At 48.1% G+C, this 22214-nt stretch overlaps 2 protein-coding genes across 7 annotated transcripts in view; one reads left to right on the top strand and one right to left on the bottom strand.

The window, feature by feature from the left end:
* TTLL12 (Tubulin tyrosine ligase-like 12) overlaps positions 1–22214 on the top strand; it is a 386517-nt gene that overhangs the window by 102031 nt on the left and 262272 nt on the right. For all 6 annotated transcript variants that reach the window (XM_075677907.1, XM_075677908.1, XM_075677909.1 and 3 more), the window contains exon 8: positions 6023–6213. In XM_075677907.1, the coding sequence (XP_075534022.1) occupies positions 6023–6213 (191 nt within the window). The remainder of the gene's footprint in view (positions 1–6022; positions 6214–22214) is intronic.
* On the bottom strand, positions 18072–20682 carry LOC142567752 (uncharacterized). The gene is made up of 5 exons (XM_075677927.1): positions 20306–20682; positions 19602–19821; positions 18727–18900; positions 18367–18456; positions 18072–18297 (listed from the first exon to the last, which is right to left on the bottom strand). The coding sequence occupies exons 1-5, from the start codon at positions 20427–20429 to the stop codon at positions 18072–18074; spliced, it is 834 nt and encodes a 277-aa protein (XP_075534042.1). The 5' UTR covers positions 20430–20682.

Genomic DNA, 22214 nt, shown 5'->3' on the forward strand with positions numbered 1-22214 from the left:
AGGGTCTGGTCGGCATTGCTGATCTGGCCATATGCATTGCTGTGTTGCAACAATAAAAACATAACATTGAAAAGAAAACTGCTTCTCTTCGAATTCCTGTGACAACTTCTGGCATGTGCCAGTCCACCTTCGTAAAGAAAATCCTTTTAGCTTCGTAAATCTGCTAATCGAGTTACGGCTTGCTTTAAACTGGCTTCTCGGAAGGCCTCGACTCCTGGCAAATTCAAGCACCTTTACCTTCAGTGCCTTTGTGGCCACGGGCATGTGGCCCACTCGAAGCTTCTTGATGAAGTTGGCCAGCTCGTCTTTAAGGTACAGGAACCATGCCATGGTGGCCTCTACTTGATGCTTTACTGTCTAAAGTGGACTTCTCGAGTTTCCCTAGTCACGAATGTGAGCCTCTGGTGCGCCGAAATGGCGTTATGTAGCTCTGTTTCTGCTCTCCTCCATGCCGTAGGATCACTTTCTACTTAAAGGAACACTAAAGAGAAAAATGATTTCTTGTGCATCATTAAATTAGCCTTCTACAACAGCAAAAACACCAATCTTACCACGATAAGACGCTTAGCAAGCAAGAAAAAAACGTAAAAGCGAAATACAGGTGGCAACACATCCTTGAAGTTCCTGCACCAGGCTGCTGTGACGTCATGAATTTTGATAGCGTCTTCTAGGGCCTATTTACTCATTTAGCGGTAGATTGACTGTTTAGTGTTCTAAAGGAATCAAATATTAGACGGCAAGTTTGGGGAACCTTTACTGAGCCAATGCTGCCCAAATACGAAAACATACTTCGGAATCCCTGACGTCACACTGATGTACACACTGATGTACACACCGATGTGTAGGGGTTTGGGCGCGAAATTCAAATATTGGTACTTTAACCTTGATTTTCTCATCTAATATTCAAACTATTATTTTGAAATGACCGCCTGCAGAGTTCTCATGCAATGCTTTATCAGTCTAAACTAATTTATTGTTTTCCTTTAGTGTCCCTTTAAGGGGGGAGAGGGGCCTTAGAGACCAAAAGATCGAGAAAAAATGGGTTTCTTGAAAGGGGTATTTTCATAATATACAAACACTGCCGCATGTTCTGATCAAGTTTCTCGCGTCATGGATCAATATTTTAGCTGCAATATCAATTTATGTAAATGCCGCGAGCTATATTTTGACAGAAAGAAGCATAAGAAGGGGATTTCTTCATGCCGCACTGCGGCTCAACGACGTATGCTGTCGTGGCCATCTTGGTCACGTTGGAAAGAACTACTTCTCCTCTTCAATTTCCTGCCACATTTTCGTTCGTTTCCCTATTCGCTATTTAGAAATACCACACCAAAAGAAGTCCCAGCGTGCGACCCCATTCGCCCATTCAGTGGATGTGACTAAGTAAAGTCCTGCGATTGGCTTAGGCAGCTGGCCTCATCTGCTATGGCACACGGACTCGCTTGAAAAGTGAACGGCGACACCATATTGAAAGCCGCTAGCGTAGCGTGTAGTGACGTCAGAAGTTTGCTGCTCGAAACAAGTTTGGCAAGAAAAGAAAGCAAGCCCACTACACCTTCGAAAAGTATTCCGACCCTGCCAAAAATCACAGCGACGACCACCCACCGGCGGTTTCAAGTGATGGCTGCGTCGCGGTATGCAATGGACCTGGCAAGAGCGAGCTAGGCTTAACGTCGCCGGCTGATAGTGATCGCAGGAGCAGCGTTCCGCAAACACAAAGACGGTGTAGCCAGCGGAATTGCTCCAACAGCAGAAGCAAGCAGGGGAAAACCTCCAACTACTGGCGGGAACATCGGCAACGAAGTGGAAATTGGACATGTGTACGAGTGTCGACGACGGTGCGGACAGGCCGGCGGAGATGGAGTCACGTTTTTATGTTATCAGTGGGGAAGCGATAAGTGCTTTGGTCTTGCATCTAAAGTGCAGTCTATGTGGCGGCTCCGTGGCTTTTGACTCAGAGGAGCGAGAATACGGCCTTGTCGTCAAACTTCTCGCCATTTGTGAAAACTGTGGTGATGTTGTTTCCGAGTGGAGCTCGCCGCATGTGAAAAACAGCAAAATGGTCAACCCCTTCGTAGTGAACATTCTCGCCGCTTGTGCGATGATCAGCTCTGGAAATTGACAAACAGCGATGAACGACGTTTTTGCTGCAATGAATGTCTTGCACTGTGGCCTTCATAACAAAACATGGCAAAGCTATCTCAAGCAGAAGCTGGTGCCGGCGTCGTCGTCTGCTGCCCAAAAGTTGGTGGGCACATGTGCGCTATCGGTGAAGTCATTGTATAATGACTTGAAACTTGCGAACCCCGGGAACATAGCGGTATCTTACGATGGCTCGTGGATGACGCACGGATATTCGTCGCACATCGGAGTCGGCACGGTCATCGAACTGTTCTCCAGACTTGTGCTCAACTGTTGACCTGAACAGCTTCTGTGCTGGGTGTGTGCGCAGCCCGAAACCTGGCGATCAAGACTACCAAGATTGGAAGGCAAGCCATATGTGCCAAAAGAAATACAGAAAAAAAAAGCTGGGGAGATCGAAGTTGAAGCGGCACTTATACTGTACCCGAGTTCAATTCAGCTGCGCAAACTGAGGTACACCACAGGCCTCTCAGATGGTGATAGTTGTGCATTTCTTGCTCTCAGACAAGCCAAAGTGTATGTCTTTGTGCCAGTCGAGAAGGAAAATTGCGTGAATCACGTCCAAGAAAGGATGTCGGCTGCTTTGCACACTCGTTGCCAAACACAAATGCTCTGCTTCTGAAACACTTTGTGGCAAAGGAAAATTGATGGGTGACCTAGTCACCAAACTCAGTGCCTACTATCGATGGCCATTAAAATTCAACAAAGGGGATGTGAAGGCTATGCAGAAGGCTGTGATGGCAACATACCACCACATCATGTCAAACGACAAGGTTTCAAACCACAGTCTTTGCCCATCTGGTCCAGACTCTTGGTGCCATTTTTTGCATGCTGCGCAAGCAAAAAATGAGCCCATCCCAAAGCGTTGATATTGTTACGTGTAGCTGTAGCCCAATGCTATATGCAATTTATTTAGAGGAAGCTAACGGAAGGCCAAAATGGCGACGCTATATCAAGTGGCTCCACGTCGTCTTCCTCCTCTTCCGTGCAGCCACACTGTGGTGGCTGTTTCGTAGCATCACCCCCGGCAGTAGAAGCACCGTCCTGGTGCTTAATCTACACATCCGCAGTGAAAGGTGTATGGTATGGCTTTAGTCTTGCCATGTGAACGATATCACTTGCAGCCGACGATGACACTGAGAGGTCGGCGGGGACGACTTCATACGTGACATCGGTCACTTGTCGCACCACATGGTATGGGCAAGTGTAGCGCAACAGCAGCTTTTCGGAAAGGCGCACACGTCGAATGGGTGACCAGAGAACCACCAGAGAAACCAGAGTAAAGTGCACGTCGCGATGGTGGCAATCATAGAGGCGTCTCTGAAGTTCCTGTGAGGCCTCGAGACGGTTGCGGGCGGGCTGGCGCGCGTGGTCGGCGTGTGCGATCGCGTCGTGGGCGTGTTCAGTAGCTGGACGTGTGGCTGAGAGAAACAAATTGTCTAAGGGCAATGCGGGTTCTCTGCCATATAGGAGATAGAATGGTGAATAGCTGGCGGTGTCGTGACATGATGAATTATACGCGAACGTCACATAGGGTAAGTGAAGATCCCAGTCGTGGTGGTCGCTCGCAACGTGCTTTGAAAGCATGTCCGTGATGGTCCGGTTGAGGTGCTCCGTGGGGCCGTTGGTTTGTGGGTGGTAGGACGTGCTGAATTTGTGCTTTGTCGAGCAGGACCGGAGGATGTCCTCGACGACTGCCGACAGAAAGCTGCGGCCACGGTCAGTGAGTAATTGGCGCGGAGCACTGTGCACTAAAATAATGTCATAGAGCAGAAAGTCAGCAACGTCCGTAGCACAACTTGTTGGAAGAGCTCTGGTGATTGCGTACCGCGTAGCATAATCAGTAGCGACGGCGACCCATTTATTTCCGGAGCCCGAGAGAGGAAACGGTCCAAGCAGGTCTAGCACGTAACACGTAAAAAGGGTTCCGGTGGGATGTCGATCAGCTGGAGACATCCAGTTGGAGGTGTGGAGGGCTTCTTCTGGCGCTGACAGGGCTCACAAGTGGCAACGTAGCGCCGCATGGAGCATGCGAGACCCGGCCAAAAGAATCGATGTCGTACATAGTCGTATGTGTGCGAGACGCCCAAGTGTCCAGCCAAAGGAGCGTTGTGAAGTTGTTGGAGGACAGTCGAACGCAGGTGCGACGGAATTACGAGCAGAAAGTCAAGGCCGTGTGGATCGAGATTGCGGCAGTATAATGTCCCCTCCTTGTGCCTGCAGATTGCTGTTTTGCCATTACAACCATTGATTATTTCAGCAAGTGGCCAGAGGTTTGTTTCTCGGCGAAAGTGACTACCGCAACAGTCATCTCCTTTCTGCGAAGCATCTTCAGCAGGGAAGGATATTCTGACGAGATTGTGAGTGACCACGGTCCTCAATTTTACAGCCTGTGAGTTTGACAGTTTTCTTAAGGCATGTGGCATCGCCCATGCGTATTCGGCAGTCTACCATCCGCAAGCCAACATTCAAATAGAAAGGTTAAATCAGGTGCTCAAAGAGTATCTTCAGATCTGCACACGAGAACATCAGCCTTTGAAGGAAGCTATCATCGACTACCTCGGGAGTCTACCGTTTCACGCCGCATGCCAACACGGGAGTGAAGCAGTTTTTCCAATACCCGCACGCAGTGATGAAAGCCATCCGCAGCAGTGTAGCACAAAAGCAACAAGCAAGTAAGTCCTACATTGACTGTCGATGAGCTGCGAAGCATTCTCCGTTAACAACGGTTCAATCGGTTCGAATCAGGTTGCCAGGTCGTGCCTAAGGGCGCTTTGAGTTACTCAAGCCCATTCACCGTTGTTGACCAATGTGGCCAAGACACCTACAAGCTTAGTGATGGCCGCATTTGGAATCGGGATCGGCTGGTACCCTGTCCTCGACCAGTCACACAACCTACATTTGCAAGAAGCTGTTCACCTGAAAATGTAACGCCGTTTGGCGAGCCACAGTAGCAAAACCATGACCCACCCCAACAGCCATCTGTTAGGACACCAGAGGAAAGGGACGCTCCAGAACTGAGGCGTTCGACAAGGAAAAGAAAACCACCATCGTGGTTTAAAGACTATCATAAACATTGAGTGCTTATAGTGTTTCCAGTTTTTAATTTGTTAAGTCGTTTTGAGGGGGGAAATGTGGTATTCAGCAGTTGTTTATATAACCTAGATAGTGCTAGGCAGTCGCCTTATCATGTTAGCTGACGCATGCACCTGTACATATATGCTCATCACAGGCTAATAAAGAAGAGGGTTGTTTGAGGTACGGGCTGGTGTGGTTCACTTCGCGGTTCTCCGCCGCCCGCGGCGTAGTTGGGCAGGCACGACGGGGGATACAACAAAAGCCAGATCAAACAACTAAGCTGTACCACCGTCTGTATTGTTATCTATTTGGTTAATGCTGTAGCCATCGGGGCGCTGTTTTCAAGTCCTGGGCTCTACAAGTGCCTGGAAGAAACTCACGTTTCAGGAATTTGGCACTGCTAACCCTCACTGAGTTAAATGTGTGAAGGACCAGAAAGTGACTGGAGGGGCAACATTACAATGGGGAATTTGATTTTTGAAAAGCCACCTGAAGTGCTTGAAGCTTGGGTTCAACACAGTAGAATGCTTAGCTCTAAATAATGCAGCTAAGAAGAAGGAAATTTCTATATTTGTTTAGTTTATGTGTATGAAGAAAGGATAAAGTGGAAAGCTGGGTGAGTTGAAATTGGTGCATTCTTTGAATCTGTGTGGAAGACGACGACAACACAAAAAGGAAGTACCCGAGGCAAGTAAAGTATGTTTCGACGATCTTCGATTGTGGCCTGCAGCAATCTTGAAATGCTTGAATTTTGAGTTAAATGTTTTGTACGAACCATAGCTTGTGTGTGCAAACTCTGCAGAGTGGTCGGAAGGAGGAGACGGAGCCAGATCCTGCGGCGACTGTGTCCGATGTCGCCCGAGACCGTAAGCTACGTGTCTACTCGGACTATGGGCAGGTGCGGCAATGCCTGACGCACCCGTCCTTTGAGCTGGTCGACGAGGAGAAGGAGGCCGATGTGCTCTGGCTCAACTACCACTTCAAGCAGTACAGGTGGGCATGGATGGGTTGACTAATGTTGGTTGCCGTGAAATAAGAGTTACTGAGGATGCAGCTCTGACTGGGAAGGAAAGACAGAAACACATTATTCACCTGCTTTTATTGTGTAAATGAAATCATCATCATCATCAGCCTGGCTATGCCCTCTGCAGGCCAAAGGTCTCTCCGATACTTCTCCAACTACCCCTGTCATGTGCTAATTGTGGTCATGTTGTCCCTGCAAAGTTGTTAATCTCATCCGTCCACCTAACTTTCTGCTGCCCCCTGGTATGCTTCCATTCTCTTGGAATCCATTCCGTAACCCTTAATGACCATCGGTTATCTTACTGCCTCATTACATGTCCTGCCCATGCCCCATTTCTTTTTCTTGATTTCAACTAAGATGTCATTAACTCGCGTTTGTTCCCTCACCCAATCTGCTCTTTTCTTATCCCTTAACGTTACACCTATCATTCTTCTTTCCATAGTTCATTGTGTCGTCCTCTATTTAAGTAGAACCCTTTTCGTAAGCCTCCAGGTTTCTGCCCCGTAGGTGAGTACTGGTAAGACACAGCTGTTATACACTTTTCTCTTGAGGGATAATGGCAACCTGCTGTTCATGATCTGAGAATGCCTGCCAAACGCACCCCAGCCCATTCTTATTCTTCGGTTTATTTCGGTCTCATGATCTGGATCCACGGTCACTACCTGTCCTAAGTAGATGTATTCCCTTACCACTTCCAGTGCCTCGCTACCTATTGTAAGTTGCTGCTCTCTTCCGAGACTGTTAAACATTACTTTAGTGTTCTGCAGATTAATTTTTAGGCCCACCCTACTGCTTTGCTTGTCCAGGTCAGTGAGCATGCATTGCAATTGGTCCCCTGAGTTACTTAGCAAGGCAGTATCATCAGCGAACCGCAAGTAAATGAAATAAATCATTTTAATTGTACAATCAGCATTTTTGAGGAACTTCACATACCCAGTGACCCGAGTTGTCTGCTATCTTGGGCCACTGAACAGACTGCCGTGTCTTGCCAAACAGACAACATGGGTTACTAAGTATGTGAACTAATAGACTACTGCCTATTAGCTGCTATCTGACCTATTAAACAGTTTAGCATTCTCACCTAGCAAACAGTTTGGGTCTCTGGGTATGAGTCGCTGAATGGATATTATAATAATCATGAAAACCTACAAAACATTTCCATCACAAGTTACACACCCATTATATATCCAAACTAGACAGAAGTTCAACGGAAGCATGAAACTTGGAACCAACCGATTCGAAATAGCCCACAAATGTTGGTTTGAGCCTTTAAAGCTTAAAGCAACATTCTTTGTTCGACTGCTCATCGCACCCGTTATTAAAAAAATTGCTATAACCTGAGGGTGTCACATACCAGCCACAGGTCAACGCGATGCAGCCATGATCCGATGCCACGACCTAACTGTAACTCAAGACAAAGAACCACCGACCTCGACGTACTTCTCGACGGCCACGCAGTCACCGCCTTAGCAGACACAGGAGCCGATTACTCCATCATGAGTGGACCCATCGCCGCCCAGTTGAAGAAAGTTAAGGCTGCATGGGAAGGCCCTCAAATTTGGACCACTGGAGGACACCTCATGACGCCGACTGCAATCTGCACTGCAGAAATTACCGTTCATGACCAGACTTACCCTGCCACCTTCGTTATCCTCCAACAATGTTCACGCGACGTCATTCTCGGCATGGACTTCCTAAACCAACACGGCGCAGTCATCGACCTGAAGTCGAAGTCGATAACCCTGTCCGAAGATCAAGCGATACCGTCGGAGAGCTCTAGTAGTCACCATGCCTTGAGCATGCTTGATAGTCAAGTCAGCATGCCGCCCTGCTCCAGCATTGTCATTTCCGTCGGCACCAAAATACCTGTCGACGTATAAGGCGTCATCGAGGGTGACCAACGACAACTGCTAGACCGTGAAATTTGCGTAGCAAGAGGGATCGCTCGACTGCACGGAGGAAAAACGAAAATGTTGCTGACAAACTTGGAGTTCAAGCACATCAACAAGGGCACGACGATCGCGTACATCGAAAAACTTCTGGAAACCAGCAATGCATTTGTCTTCGCGGATTCTGCCGCATCTACCCTGGCGACCATAGTTCCCGAACCAGACTGACATAAATCCAGGTCTCACCATGAGTAAGCAAAAGCTCAGAAGTCTTCTCCGACGATACAAAGACTGCTTTTTGACGTCATCGAGGATTCGACAAATACCAGTTGCAAAGCATCGCATAAGAACCGAAGAGTGTGCTCAATTACTCCGCCAGAGCCCTTACCGAGTTTCGACGCGAGAACGTGAAGCTCTTGGGCAACAAGTCGACGAAATTCTGTGCGATGACATTATCCAGCCGTCGAAAAATTCGTGGGCGTCTGCTGTAGTCCTGGGGAAGAAAAAGGACGGAATCCTACGTTTCTGCGTCGATTATCGTCAACTGAACAAGATCACGAAGAAAGACGTATACCCCCTTCCACGGATAGACGACGCATTGGATCGGCTCTGCAACGCTAAATACTTCTCGTCGAGGGACCTCAATTGTGGCTCTGGCAAATAGAAGTCGACGAGAGAGATCGTGAAAACACCGGCTTCATCATGCCAGACGGCCTCTGCGAGTGCAAGGTCATGCTATTCGGACTGTGCTCGGAGCCTGCAACGTTTCAGAGTGTCATGGTTAGGTGTTAGCAGCATTGAAGTGGCAGACGTGTCTTGTTTGCTTGGATGACGTCGTTGTCTTCGCCGGAAATTTCGACGATCACCTTAGGTGGCTTGCGGCAGTATTAGAGGCCATCAAGTAGGGCTCACTCTGAAGCTGAAAAAGTGACGCTTCACTTACGATGAGCTTCTGTCAAATCAAGCAAATCAATCAGCAAATCTGGAGTACACCCCGACCTGCAGAAGACAGCTGCCATCGCAAAGTTCCTGCAGCCCACCGACAAGAAGGCAGTGCATAGATTCCTTGGCATGTGCGCCTACTACAGGCGCTTTGTCAAGGACTTTTCCCGCATCGCTGAGCCGCTAACACATCTAACCAAATGTGATGTCGAGTTCAAGTGGGAAATGCCACAGGCCAACGCATGCAGTCGCCGCCGGTACTTGCACTCTTCGATGAAGATGCCGATACAGAAATCCACACTGACGCCAGTCGCCTAGGCCTCGTTGCTGTCCTAGTCCAGAGGAAAGACAGACTTGAACGGGTGATATGCTAGCTGGTCGCTGTCAAAAGCGGAAGGCAATTAGTCTACGGCTTAAAAGTAATGCCTCGCCATCATTTGGGCTGCAGAAAAATTCCGCACTTACCTATATGGGAGGCCATTCAAAGTGGTCAGTGACAGTCATGCGTTGCGTTGGCTAGCTAAATTAAAGGACCTTTCAGAATGGCTGGTACAGTGGAGCCTCAGACTGCAAGAATATGACGTCACGGTAATCTACAAGTCCGGACGAAAACACTCTGACGCCGTCTACCTATCACACGCCCCCATCTCTCTCCCGCCGGAAGACGAGAAGGAGGATGACGCCTTCATCGAAATGATAAGCACGGAACGAGCAGACCTGGAGCTAAAAGGCCTCGTCGTGTATTTGTAAGGGAACACCGACATTGTCCCCAGGGCATTTAAGTGTGGATTGTCTTCGTTCACGCTACAAAACAACCTGCTCGTGAAGAAGAACTTCTCGCCAGTCTGCGCCAGGTACCTTCTGATTGTTCCGTCAGCGCTGTGTCCAGAAGTACTCCACGCCCTACATGACAATTCAACCTCTTGGCACTTCAGATTCTCCCGGACGCTGTCGAGGATACAAGAAAGGTATTACTGGCCACGTCTGACCGCCGACGTCGCCCGTTACGTCAAGACATGCCGAGAGCGTCAGCGATGCAAGACACCACCGACAAGGCCAGCAGGATTACTACAGCCGATCAAACCTCCTTGCCAACCATTTCAGGAGATCGGGATGGATTTGTTGGGACCGCTCCCGGCGTCAGCATCCGGAAATAAGTGGATCGTCGTGGCGACGGACTATCAGACCCGCTTCGCTGTAACTAAAGCTCTACCGAAAGGCAGCACAACCAAAGTGGTGAAATTTTTCGTTAAGAACATCCTGCTGCGACATGGTGCCCCAGAAGTCCTCATCACCATCAGAGGAACGGCCTTTACAGCAGAGCTCACCCGAGCCATTCTGCAATACAGCCAGAAAAGCAGATGACCACCCGCAGACGAATGGTCTGAGCACCTGAACAAGACCCACGCCGACATGCTAGCAATGTACGTCAACGTCGAACACAAAACTTGGGATGCTGTCCTGCCGTACGTAACCTTCGCTTGCAACATGGCAGTGCAAGAAACGACACAGATCATGCCGTTCAAACTGGTTTACGGCAGGAATCCGATGACTACTCTCGAAGCCCTGCTGCGGCACGGCTGCGACAAAGAAAATCTTGACGTCGCCACCTATCTCCAGCTCACCGAAGAAACCCGACAGCTTGCCCGCCTGCGGATCAAGACCCAGCAGAGGACTGACAGCCGACACTACAACCTTAGACGACGCTACGTCGAGTACCAGCCCGGCGACCACGTTTGGGTTTGGACCCCTATACGCCAACGAGGACTGAGCAAGAAGCTATTATACTGCTATTTCGGACCATGCAAGATCATCCGACGCATTGGCATGCTCGACTATGAGGTTGTGCCAGACGGCATTTCGCTATCACAGCGCCGCCGCTCACGACCTGAAGTAGTTCATTTTGTGCGACTTAAGCCATTCCACCAGCGCTAATGAACTTTGTTGACATCGCATAGCTGAACTTTGGACTTTGTCACGTTAGACTTGGTTTCTTTGTTGTTTTGTTACTTTGTTTAACAAGTGTCCTTTTTTGTTTCACCTCCCATTATGTTTGTAGCATCGGGACAATGCCTTTTGAGGAGGGGGGGGGGAATTGACACGTGAACTCGTTTATCTTTTACGGGCGAGCGCTTTTACCGTCTAAGAAAAGTTATCACTCAGTGCAGGACGCGTCTACATGTATCAGAAGTTTCTAGAACGTTGTCGATGCTTCTATCTGCTGTCTGTTGTCGGCGAACCTTGTGTAATCTGATTGCATGCATATGCGACGCGAATGGCGTAGAACTTCGTGGAAGGCACGCAGGTCCCAGTGATTACTCTGGAACATTCGACGGCTGATCTATAAAAGCCGACGCGCTTGACTCGCTGATCAGATTTTCGCCAATCGCCGACTGTGTTCGCGGTTTTCTTTGAGCATTGAGTGTAGCCTGTTTTTCTGGGCACAGGTTCGCCCAATAAAGTTAGTTTTGCCATTCACAGTTTTCTTGCTGTGTCCTCAACCGTCACTAATACGTGGCAATATTAACATCGCCAATCATCTAAAAAAAATTGGATGTGCCATTAATTTTGTGTATAGTCTTTGTTGATCTTTTGACCTGCCATTTTATATGTGCAAAACTGTTATATTATTGGGACAGCAATACATACAGACAAACCAGGCCTGTTTGTGTTGCTGGGCTGTCTCGAGTTCAGCGGCACTTGCGCCAGCATGACTGAGCGAGCACGGCCTGTGCACCTAGTGTTAAGGTCACATAATCTGCTGCGACTGAGAGGTCAAGGATGATGGAGAAAAAGCCACCAAGGCCTCGATACATACTGTCTTACCTTGTGCTGAACGTTGGAGGTCACATTATTAGTAGAGTTTCGTATTTTCTATTTGCAGCAAGCGCGCCCACTGCCAGCACTTCTCATCACACCGTCATTGTGACTGCAAGTGCTCGTAATCAAGTGACCTCTGTCCATGTGTGCCCTTGGGTTCGTGGCGTCACACATGTTTTGCTAGTAATGCTCGTTTGGTAATGTTTACTGCAATTCAAACTGTCCATATGAATATGAGCCTTACTTCGTGTAGTAAAATCGACAACCGATATCTCATACTCCACAGGGAACGTGAATAAATCTGAACTATAGAATGTATCCCAAAAAAAAAGAGAATTTTATTTACGTTTTATGACCCCTGTGCAAGGAAGAAGTGGCTGATTCATTGCTGCACGCACTTCCACTTATGTGCAACCAAGTATGCCTGTATTTCTGCCAGTTTTGTGTTGTTCCTGTACGCCCATGTAAGGACTGCAAAGGCTTGAGTCAAATCCGCATGTGAAGGCTCCTGAGCACATGACACATCATCGCCATCCGAGTTAGAGTCACTGTTGACGGTAGGAGAACTTGCGCAATTATTTTGTTATGGTTCATTTCGGTACAGGACAACACCGCGCTGTCAAGGCCTGCAAAGTCTTCAGTGTAATGGCGGCAAAAATCAGCATACCGCAGCCTAGCAGGTCATCAATGATGTCCACATTTGAGCTCGTTGTTGTAGGCGGAAGTTGAGGCTCTTCAAATGCGGAGTTCAGCTCATTCGGACTGCGAGGGCACCTGCATTGATGCCATTTGATGCGGCTTGTCTATACGTTCAAAAGAAAGACTTGGAGCTAGCAGAGCGTTGTCTGGAACACAAGCCAAACATACAAGCATAGAATGGCGGTACACTGTCCGAAAGGCAAACTCATCAAACAAAGTCGTGAAAGCAGGCCATGCGCGAGTTTGCCGGAATAGGATGTGATGATCGTGATGTTGATGCAACTTATAATTCAGGCAAAACCTCCGAGATTAGCATTTGTTGTTAAGGGGGGATGCGGCATTCGCTTAGCGAAATAGGGGCCACAAATTCATTTCTAAAAAATGATATTTTGAGTTATAACTTTTTCTATGTGATTCTGAAATCATCATCATCAGCAGCAGCAGCCTGTTTTATGTCCACTGCAGGACGAAGGCCTCTCCCTGCGATCTCCAATTACCCTGTCCTGCGCCAACCAATTCCACCTAGCACCCGCGAATTTCCTAATTTCATGGTTTCACCTGGTCTTCTGCCGTCCTTGACTGCGTTTACCTTCTCTTGGTACCCATTCTGTAACCCGATTCTGAAATATTGTTGCTGTAAACCACGTAGAAGTGCTCTAAAAAATTTGTGTTGTTAGCCAAGGTACCGTGGAAATCAAGAAAGAACGGCACTTTTCAAGCAACAATAGTGCCACCATCTTGGTCTCGTTGGAAAGCACATTTCTCAGTCTTCAAATCTGCTGCTTCAGCTATTTCCTCCATACAGAAATAAGCACACGAAGTCTGTGATTTGCCACACCCTCCACATGACTCCAGCCTGGTTCGCCATTGATCCGTCACTTGCGTTGTCTGCTCGGCTCTTTGCACCTAGCGAGCCTGGAAGTTTCCACTCCGCCGTAATCTCGACATGTCAAAACGGGCGCTACGCAGACATCGCATTAGCGCGGCTGATCCCTGTGTCTGTGGACGTCTCAGAACCATGTCTAAGCATTCCAAGCATCGGCGACGCGGACTTCGCGATAAAGATTTGCGCGCGGGATCCTCGGACATGCGGCTAAGTCTTTCAGTACTCGGTGTTTCGGAATTCATGACTAAGCACATTGCGTACTCAATCATCGTACCGCAGCTAAGCATTTTGCGCATAGGAGTCTCCGACTTGGTAATCAAGCACATCGCGTGTGGGCATCTCGGACCCTCGCCTAAGCATTTTGTGCATTGGTGCCTCCGACTGCGCGACCGAGTACATCAAGTGTCGACTCCTTGAGCCCGCATCTAGGCATTTCGCACGTCGGCACCTCGGACTGCGCGAATAAGTGCATCGAGTGTCGACTCCTCGAGTCCGAGACTAGGCATTTCGTGCGTCGGCGCCTTGGACTGTGTGGCTGGGCATTCTGCGTGTCGGCACCTCGGACCCGCAACCAAGCATATTGCCCATTTCATCATCAGCAGCAGCAGCGGCGGCGGCGGCCGCAATATCTAACCGGCGCATTACATGACCTGCCCAGCTCCATTTTTTTCAATTAGAATATCGTGTATACCTGATCCGAACTGCTCTCTTTCTGTCTCTTAACGTTATGCCTAGCAATCTTTGTTTCATCGCTCTTTACACGGTCCTTAACTTGTTTTCAAGCTTCTTTGTCAGTCTCCAAGTCTCTGCCCCATATGTCAACACTGGTAAAATGCACTGATTGTACACATTCCTTTTCAATTATAATTGTAAGCTTCCAGTCAAGAGCTGGCAATGTCTGTCATATGTAATCCAACCCATTTTTATTCTATGAATTTCCTTCTCATGATCAGGGTTCCCAGTGATTAATTGACCTAACTAAACATACTCCTTCACAGACTCTAGAGGCTGACTGGCGATCCTGAACTCTTGTTCTTTTGCACGGCTATTCATCATTATCTTTGTCTTCTGCATATTAATCTTCAACCCCACTCTTATACTCTCTCTGTTGAGGTCCTCAATCATTTGTTGTAACTCGTCTGCATTGTTGCTGAATAGAACAATGTCATCAGCAAACTGAAGGTTGCTGCGATATTCGCTGTCCATCTTTACTCCTAAGCCTTCCCATTTTAATAGCTTGAATACTTCTTCTAAGCACGCAGTGAATAGCATTGGAGAGATTGTGTCTCCCTGTCTGACCCCTTTCTTTATAGGTATCTTCCTGCTTTTTTTGTGTGTGTAGAATTAAGGTAGCTGTAGAACCTCTGTAGAAAATGTTACGGGGTTAAAACAGTCAGACGTATATTTACAAGATGTTTACAATAATTGTAGCAGCTGACAGCATGGTAGACAGTGCGCGAAGTTCAGAGTGTCTTCTTCTTCCGACCAGGATTAAAACATCTTCTTTGTCAGCGTGTCACATGACCCCCGGCGGCTGAAGCACCGGCTCGGTGCCGGTTAGGAGATGGCCGAATCATACAACTTAAGACGCGCGACGTGGACCACGTCGGAGCGTTGCTGAGTCACGGTTGGCTCAAGAGGGGCGATTTCGTACGTGACGTCAGTTACTTGACGCAAGACACGGTAAGGGCCAGAGTAGCATGAAAGTAACTTCTCTGAGAGGCCAACGCGCCGTGAGGGCGACCAAAGGATAACCAGGGCACCCGGTGTGTAATGGACGCCACGATGGTGAGTGTCATATAAGCGCCGCTGATTGTCCTGCGACTCCACAAGGCGACGTCGGGCAATATGGCGTGCTTCTTGTGCTTTGAGTATGGCCTCACGGGCGTACACGAATGTGGAATTCAGACTAGCAGGCAGAACGGTGTCGAAAGGTAGCCTAGGGTCGCGGCTAAACAAGAGGAAGAATGGAAAGAAGCCTGCGGTATCATGGCGAGACGAATTTAGGTGAAAGTAACGAACGGCAGCGCAACGTCCCAGTTGCGATGGTCAGCGGAGACATACATGGACAGCAGGTCAGTAAGGGTGCGGTTAAGGCGCTCAGTTAGACCGTTCGTTTGTGGATGGTAAGCAGTAGCAAGTTTGTGTTTAGTCGCGCATGAGTGTAGAATGTCATTGACAACTTTAGAAAGAAAGTAACGGCCTCGGTCGGTGAGGAGCTGTCGAGGGGCGCCATGGTGAAGAATGACGTTTTCTAGGAGGAAGTCGGTGACATCGGTTGCACAGCTTGTCGGAGGAGCCCGTGTGATTGCATATCGGGTGGCGTAGTCTGTTGCTACAGCAATCCACTTGTTTCCCGAAGCAGACGTAGGAAAAGGGCCTAAAAGATCAACACCTACGCGGAAGAATGGTTCTGATGGTACGTCAAGTGGTTGAAGGCGACCAGCAGGGAGTGTGGTCGGCTTTTTGCGTCGTTGACAAAGGTCACATGCAGCGACATAACGGCAGACGTCACGGTATAGACCAGGCCAAAAAGAGCGCCGACGAACGCGGTCATAAGTTCGTGACACGCCAAGGTGACCTGCAGTCGGTACGTCATGAAGCTGGGCGAGAACAGTCTGACGCAGATGCCCAGGCACAACGAAGAGTCGGGCAGGGCCGTCGGGCGCATGTTAGAACGGTACAATAGGTCCGTTCGATTTACCTTGCACTGCATGAACTAGTTCCTGGCAGTTCAGAAAAAGTGCCACACTCATGCAGCGCCAGTTCAGCAGTGCAGACATAGCGCGACACTAGTGCCAAACTGAAACGAATGCTGAAGTGCAGGTAGTGCAGGCCTTCTGCTGGTCTTGGCGCTTCGCGAAGCGCCAGCTGCACGTCGACTTTTGTTCATGGATTGATCCAGCCTGCTCGCGGTTAGGCTAAAGTGTTTTGAAGGGTGTACAGGCTGGTTGATATGGTGGAAAGCGCTATGGATTGCGGCGCATCATCTGCAGCCATCGTTCAAACAGTTATTGAGCTGATGGACTCGGACAGTGAAGACGAGGACTTCGACGATGTTGTCACAATTCTAGCGCTGAAGCTAACTAGGTTGCAACGCAATAGAATTCCTAAGTACTGTGAAGAAGTCATGAGTCGCTACTTTGATTTTGAATTTAAAAGACTTTTCCGCCTATCGCACGAGACGTTTGATAGACTTGCTACCGGATACATGGCGTCGCCGTTCTTCCCGAGCGCGACAAGAGGACGTCCAAGGGTTAGTGCCGAAAAGACATGCTTGGTGGTTTTGTGTTACTTGGGTGGACAGTGCAGTATGTACTCTTTGGCTGACCGCTTCGACCTTGCCGTGTCGACTGTACACAGCTGTGTCGTGCGAATGTTGGATTTCCTCAACAGTATCAGTGAGGAGGTTATTGCGTGGCCTGGCCGGCAGGAGCAGGAGCGCAGCAAGGCGAGCTTCCTCGCAAAAACTGGTGGAAAGGGGCCCCAAAACACAGTAGGCTGTATTGATGGCTGCCACGTCGAGATCAACAAGCCGACGGAATCTCCTCATTCTTACTACAACCGAAAGAAGTGGCCTTCAATTGTGCTGCAAGGCATTGTCAATGACAGAAACAAGTTCCTGGATGTATTTATTGGATTCCCTGGCTCGGCACACGACGCAAGGGTGCTGCGTGAAAGCCCTTTCTTTGAAGAAGCCGCGTTGAAATGCTGCAATGGATATATCCTTGGAGATTCAGCATATCCCCTCCTACCATGGCTGATGACGCCTTACCGAGACAACGAGGCTACTTTCCCGTCGTGGAAGAAAAAGTTCAACGTGGTTCATTCGCAGCAAAGAGTTGCAGTTGAGAATGCTTTCGGATTGCTGAAGCAGCGCTTCAGGCGGCTGTATCTCGTCGATGCTGCAAGCATCAAACAGTGTGTACTTACTGTCATGGGTGCATGTGTTCTGCACAACTTGTGCAATGAAGAGAGAGATTTTTTTGACGAACTGCGGCAGCTGCCAGTGCAAGAAGAAGTTGTCAATGATGAAGACACCGATATCTTCATTGACCGTGGTGTGGCAGGATTTAGCGAGAGCTTCCGAGAAAATATTGCTCAGAATCAGTGCTGATGCTGTATACATTTCAGTGTACACATGAAGCATTTTTTGTCATGGGCATGTGTGCACAAGTGCCAGCTGCAAAGAACAGTGTATTCAATAGCACATCCATTTCTGGTACCTGCAGGGCTGATAACACTGCCTTTATAGCTATTCTAACTACTCTTATAGTCACTGCAGCTATGTACAAGGTGTGGATGCACAGTTTTTGAATTTGAATGTTGCTGAAAGTTAATGCCATTAGCTATTGACCCAATAGAGAAAGTCAATAAATGGTTAATGCATGTTAGGGTGCTGTGTGCGATTTACTACTTAGCCGAAATGAGGGCTGATGCAGGATGTGTTGCAAGACACATCGTTATAGCACATGCATTAAATGAGGCTTGAGAACCACTGCCAAACATATGCTTGTAGTAAAGCATGTTTTAGTCATCTTGTATCAGTGACTGGTGACAAAGCAACATGACAATCAATGTTTTTGGCAATTTATTCGACCTGGGTAGCTTTAGCCTCAACTGCTGTAACAAGCCGCTCCAGCAAAGCCATCTTTTTTTCAAAGCGCTCGGCCCGATCCTTTTTGGCCTCCTGGAAAACATCCAGGAGGGTGTTGATGGAAGTGTCCCTGCGGTGCCGCTTGTGGAGTACATCATCCTGGGGCTGTTGCGATGGCCCTGCCTCGTTGTTGCAACTGGCCTCTGTGTCTGAAGGTGTACTGGAACAAGCATTTTAGGTTGAAAACACTTTTTGGAACTGCTCCATAATTAAGCTCAGGCAGTCTTACCATAAATCTTCAGCCTGTATTGCTTTTCCTGGGGCTAAAAGGAATGGGGGTGCAATGTGATGCTCGCGCTCCAGTACCTCACCTAGCTCCCTAAAAAAATATGTTCAAAACATTCATGAATGGCAGCTCAAGTAAATCCACAGTGGCAAGAACCGCAGAACATTTCATGATGCAGCACAAAAGGCAAAATGAGCAAGGGGTTTTTGGCGAGCCTCTGTCTGCTAACCAACATTCCAAGAAGTAGACTTGTCTGTCTTGGTGAAAACAAGTCCACTTGTTAAATGTTGGCTATCAGGCCAAGGCTCCCCTCTACCTCTTGTTCAGTTTGCTATGATTTTGACCTCCAGTAAATGTACTTACTCTTCATGGCTGCAGTTGACGCGCGAATGGCCCGAGGAGTTGTTCTTCGTCTTTGCTCGTTTGTATGCCCTTTCTAAACTCTTCCATTTATTTTCGGCCTGAATTGGGCTCACATTGCAATTAAAGCGTTTGTTTATTGCATTGGCAAGGGCTTGCCACAGTGCCTTCTTCGTCCTGAAAAGATGCAGAGCATAAAAATATATTTTTCCATTTAACAAAGCAAAAGTCAGCAACAGGGGTTTCTCAAAATGTCTGCAGACCAATAAAGACCACTGAGAGCATTTAGAGGCTCCTGCACTGGTGTGATGACCTCTAGGGTGGACTCGCAAGGAGCAAGGAAAATGATCTCGTTCAGCAGTTTCTGAAATTTCATTACTCTCAATGGCCAAATTGGCATTACATAGGGAAGGAAGCTTCATCAAAACGTAGTTATATCAGCATGTTGTGATGATCATGATGTTACTAACAGGTTAATACCAGTTATTTAAACAGACGAACCAAACCTACCAGTGCTGGCAGCATGATGAGAATAAACATACACATGAAGGAATATTTCAACAGCGCTAAAAAAGACACACACATAGACAGGGTCAGGAAGGGCACGCCGAACTCCAACTGGTTTTATTTTTTTTTGAAACAAGTAAAAACGAGAACTTTCCGTGCGGGCTTCACACTGACAGTAGGCATCCGAACCTGTATACATACGTACAAATGTGCATATTAGCAGCTATATATATATTGCATAACATATATGAAAAGAACCAGGGAATGAAGGAGGGAAACCGCTAAAATTATGGTCAGTAAGCTTGTCTAATCACCCAGTAGCTTGGCCAAGCATGATAGAACCCCACAAAGACCTTTAACAAAAAGCTTACCGGAAGCCCCCTTTTTTCCCAAGAAGAGCCTTCTTTTCCTTGTAGTCCGAAATCAGGAACCGTGTCCTGCTTTCAGACCACAGTTCAGTGGTATCTGATTCCGGCACGTCCCGTGCCACTTGTGCAGGTGCCTCCTGTGCCGCCGTTTCTGCTGCTGCTGGCGACTGGGTGCCGGTAGGCGGCTGCTGATCCGCAAACACTACGGACATAACTGTCCCGTCTGGTTAAGAAGTAGAAAATTACTCAGTGCAACATAATAATCTAGTCTGTGGCTGTACAATGCCAAATGTACAAAAGCTAACAATTTTTGTTTTTGTCAAGAGCAGTATATCCCAACAACGTAAACACAACTGTTTAGACGCAAGCGTACCGCACCCAATAGCTAGAACACCATTGAGTGCACATGCGGAATCAATATAAGTATAAAAAGTTACCTTTAAACGCTAACCTACGCACCGATATTGCGCCCCGTTAGCACACACAAAGAGGTATTAGTGCTAATAAGCACAAATAGGTATCAGTTTACTACAGATAGTCGTGGGCCAAGGAAAGGTAAGCTGTCATACAGAAACTAACTCGCAGCAGTTAATGATGCGATTAGCGCGCTGACTACAGCGAAATATTTCTTGCGGGTATGACGTTACAAGCACAATGCTTCGTGCACACACGTGTCTCATGCAACATGGAGCTGTGCCCAAACATACCTTCTGTCCTGTACGCATAGCCGTTCTCTTGCCAAACACGGCTCCCATCTTCATTGACGATCGGCGTCAGCTGCGTTGCCACGCCGTCTATTGCAACGCAAATGCTGCCGTCGTCTGCTGCCATGGCTGTTGCGCTTGTGCATGACCGGCACTACCTCCCAACACGGTGCAGGGCCTGCCTGAACTAGCCCTGCACGACGCCTGCACTTGTTTAAAACGAACGCCGTAGTTCAGAGGGCGCCACGTTGCACTGCCAAAACGAATGGCCGAGTGTGGCACTACATGAACTAGTTCAGGTAGTGCAGATAAATCGAACGGACCTAATATACCATCTTGGAGTTCGAACGTGCGAAGGGAAGGATCGGGCATCGTTGAAGTCAGCCGTTGAATAAGGTCTTGTAAGGAGGCGTCCCTGAGGTCTTAGGTCTTAGGTTAGGTGAATAAGGTATTGTAAGGAGCGTGGTGTTCAGTGATTGTGAATTGGCGGCCGTACAAATAGGGGCGGAATTCACCCACTGCCCAAACGAGAGCCAGACACTCGCGTTCAATGATGGAATAATTGTGCTCAGCAGAGGAAAGAAGGCGGCTGGCGTAGGCAATAACATGTTCTCGCCCTTGTTGTTTCTGTGCCAAGATAGCGCCAATACCGTGGCCACTGGCATTGGTACGGACTTCTGTTGGGGCTGACGCACCAAAGTGAGCAAGTACAGGCGGGGACGTAAGCAGCTCAATCAGCTCGGTGAAAGCACCAGCTTGCTCAAGGCCCCAAATGATGGAGCGTCTTTGTTGAGGAGCTGACTGTTGAGGCGCAACGTTTGCAAAATTTCGGACAAACCGACAGAAGTAGGAGCAAAGGCCCAAGGAGCTGCGAACATCTTTGGCACATGTTGGCACGGGAAAGTCTTTGACTGCCCGTATTTTACTGTGATCAGGGCGTACACCAGAAGAATCGACGAGATACCAGAGCACAGAAATTTCCCAACGACAGAAGTGATCGAGGCATCATACAAAAGTACAATTCTGGAAAGCACCTAGTAGCTACATATCTTTCACTGGCTCTCTGATATTAAGCTCCACAGCTATTGTCAAGTGAAGATCACTTGAAAGGTTGCTTACACTCAGAGCCTTCATTCAGTAACATGGTCAATTCTACCAAAAGAAAAAAGGCCTCACTGATTGTACTGGAAACTGCTATCAATCAGGCAGCCTGCAGGTACAATACTGAAACTATATTCCTGCCCACACAGAGTTCTTGGCCTCAGTTGGTATGAAACCCAGGCACCATGTGCTTTGTAGAGCAGCAGCAAAGAATACCACGCAAAGAAAAAGAAGAAAGAAAGAGGGGGGAACAAAGGCACACTAGACCAGAAGCCACATGTACAAGAAGCCCCACATCACAAAATCATACCTGCCAACTCTTCCGAATTTTCCCTAAAATGTACAAATTTTTAGCCGTCTTACGATTTTACGAATCTTGCTTGAAAATTTTGTGGAAAACATTTTATTTGCAAAAAAGAAGTGAAAATGTAGTAAAACTATACCCTGGTACATTGCAATACGTATGCATGGTATCGTCATCAGCCGCTGGAAGGTAGTAGTGACTTCTGTCGTCTACTAGGGGGTCACGAATCCATATCCAAAGCTTGATAGTGCCGATAGTGCCTCCGCAAACCTGTTGCCATGCTGTTGCCTTTGTTTGCGCGGGTGCGCAGGTTTGGACTTCAGTCAGCTTCAGTCACTGCAGTGTTGGCCTCGCCTTTTGTGTGACTAGCTGCCATGTCGGATGCAGTGCAACTCCGGCCTGTAGCGGCTTCGCAGTGCAATGGCGGGCTCAAAGCCCCGACAGTACTTCCAAGTGTTTTTGAATTCATACATGGCATAATTTCCATGCTTCATGCCGTCGAAGAAA

The sequence above is a fragment of the Dermacentor variabilis genome, unplaced genomic scaffold (genome assembly GCF_050947875.1).
Source record: "Dermacentor variabilis isolate Ectoservices unplaced genomic scaffold, ASM5094787v1 scaffold_14, whole genome shotgun sequence".
NCBI lineage: Eukaryota > Metazoa > Arthropoda > Arachnida > Ixodida > Ixodidae > Dermacentor > Dermacentor variabilis.

What these genes read in the sequence shown, in the direction of transcription:
- LOC142567752 (XM_075677927.1), bottom strand. Translation starts at nt 20,429, where the DNA reads ATGGCAGCAGACGACGGCAGCATTTGCGTTGCAATAGACGGCGTGGCA. An exon ending in GGGAAAAAAGGGGGCTTCCG is followed by an intron (nt 18,901 to 19,601) that starts GTAAGCTTTTTG and finishes GCATCTTTTCAG; the next exon opens with GACGAAGAAGGCACTGTGGC. An exon ending in GTCAACTGCAGCCATGAAGA is followed by an intron (nt 18,457 to 18,726) that starts GTAAGTACATTT and finishes ATATTTTTTTAG; the next exon opens with GGAGCTAGGTGAGGTACTGG.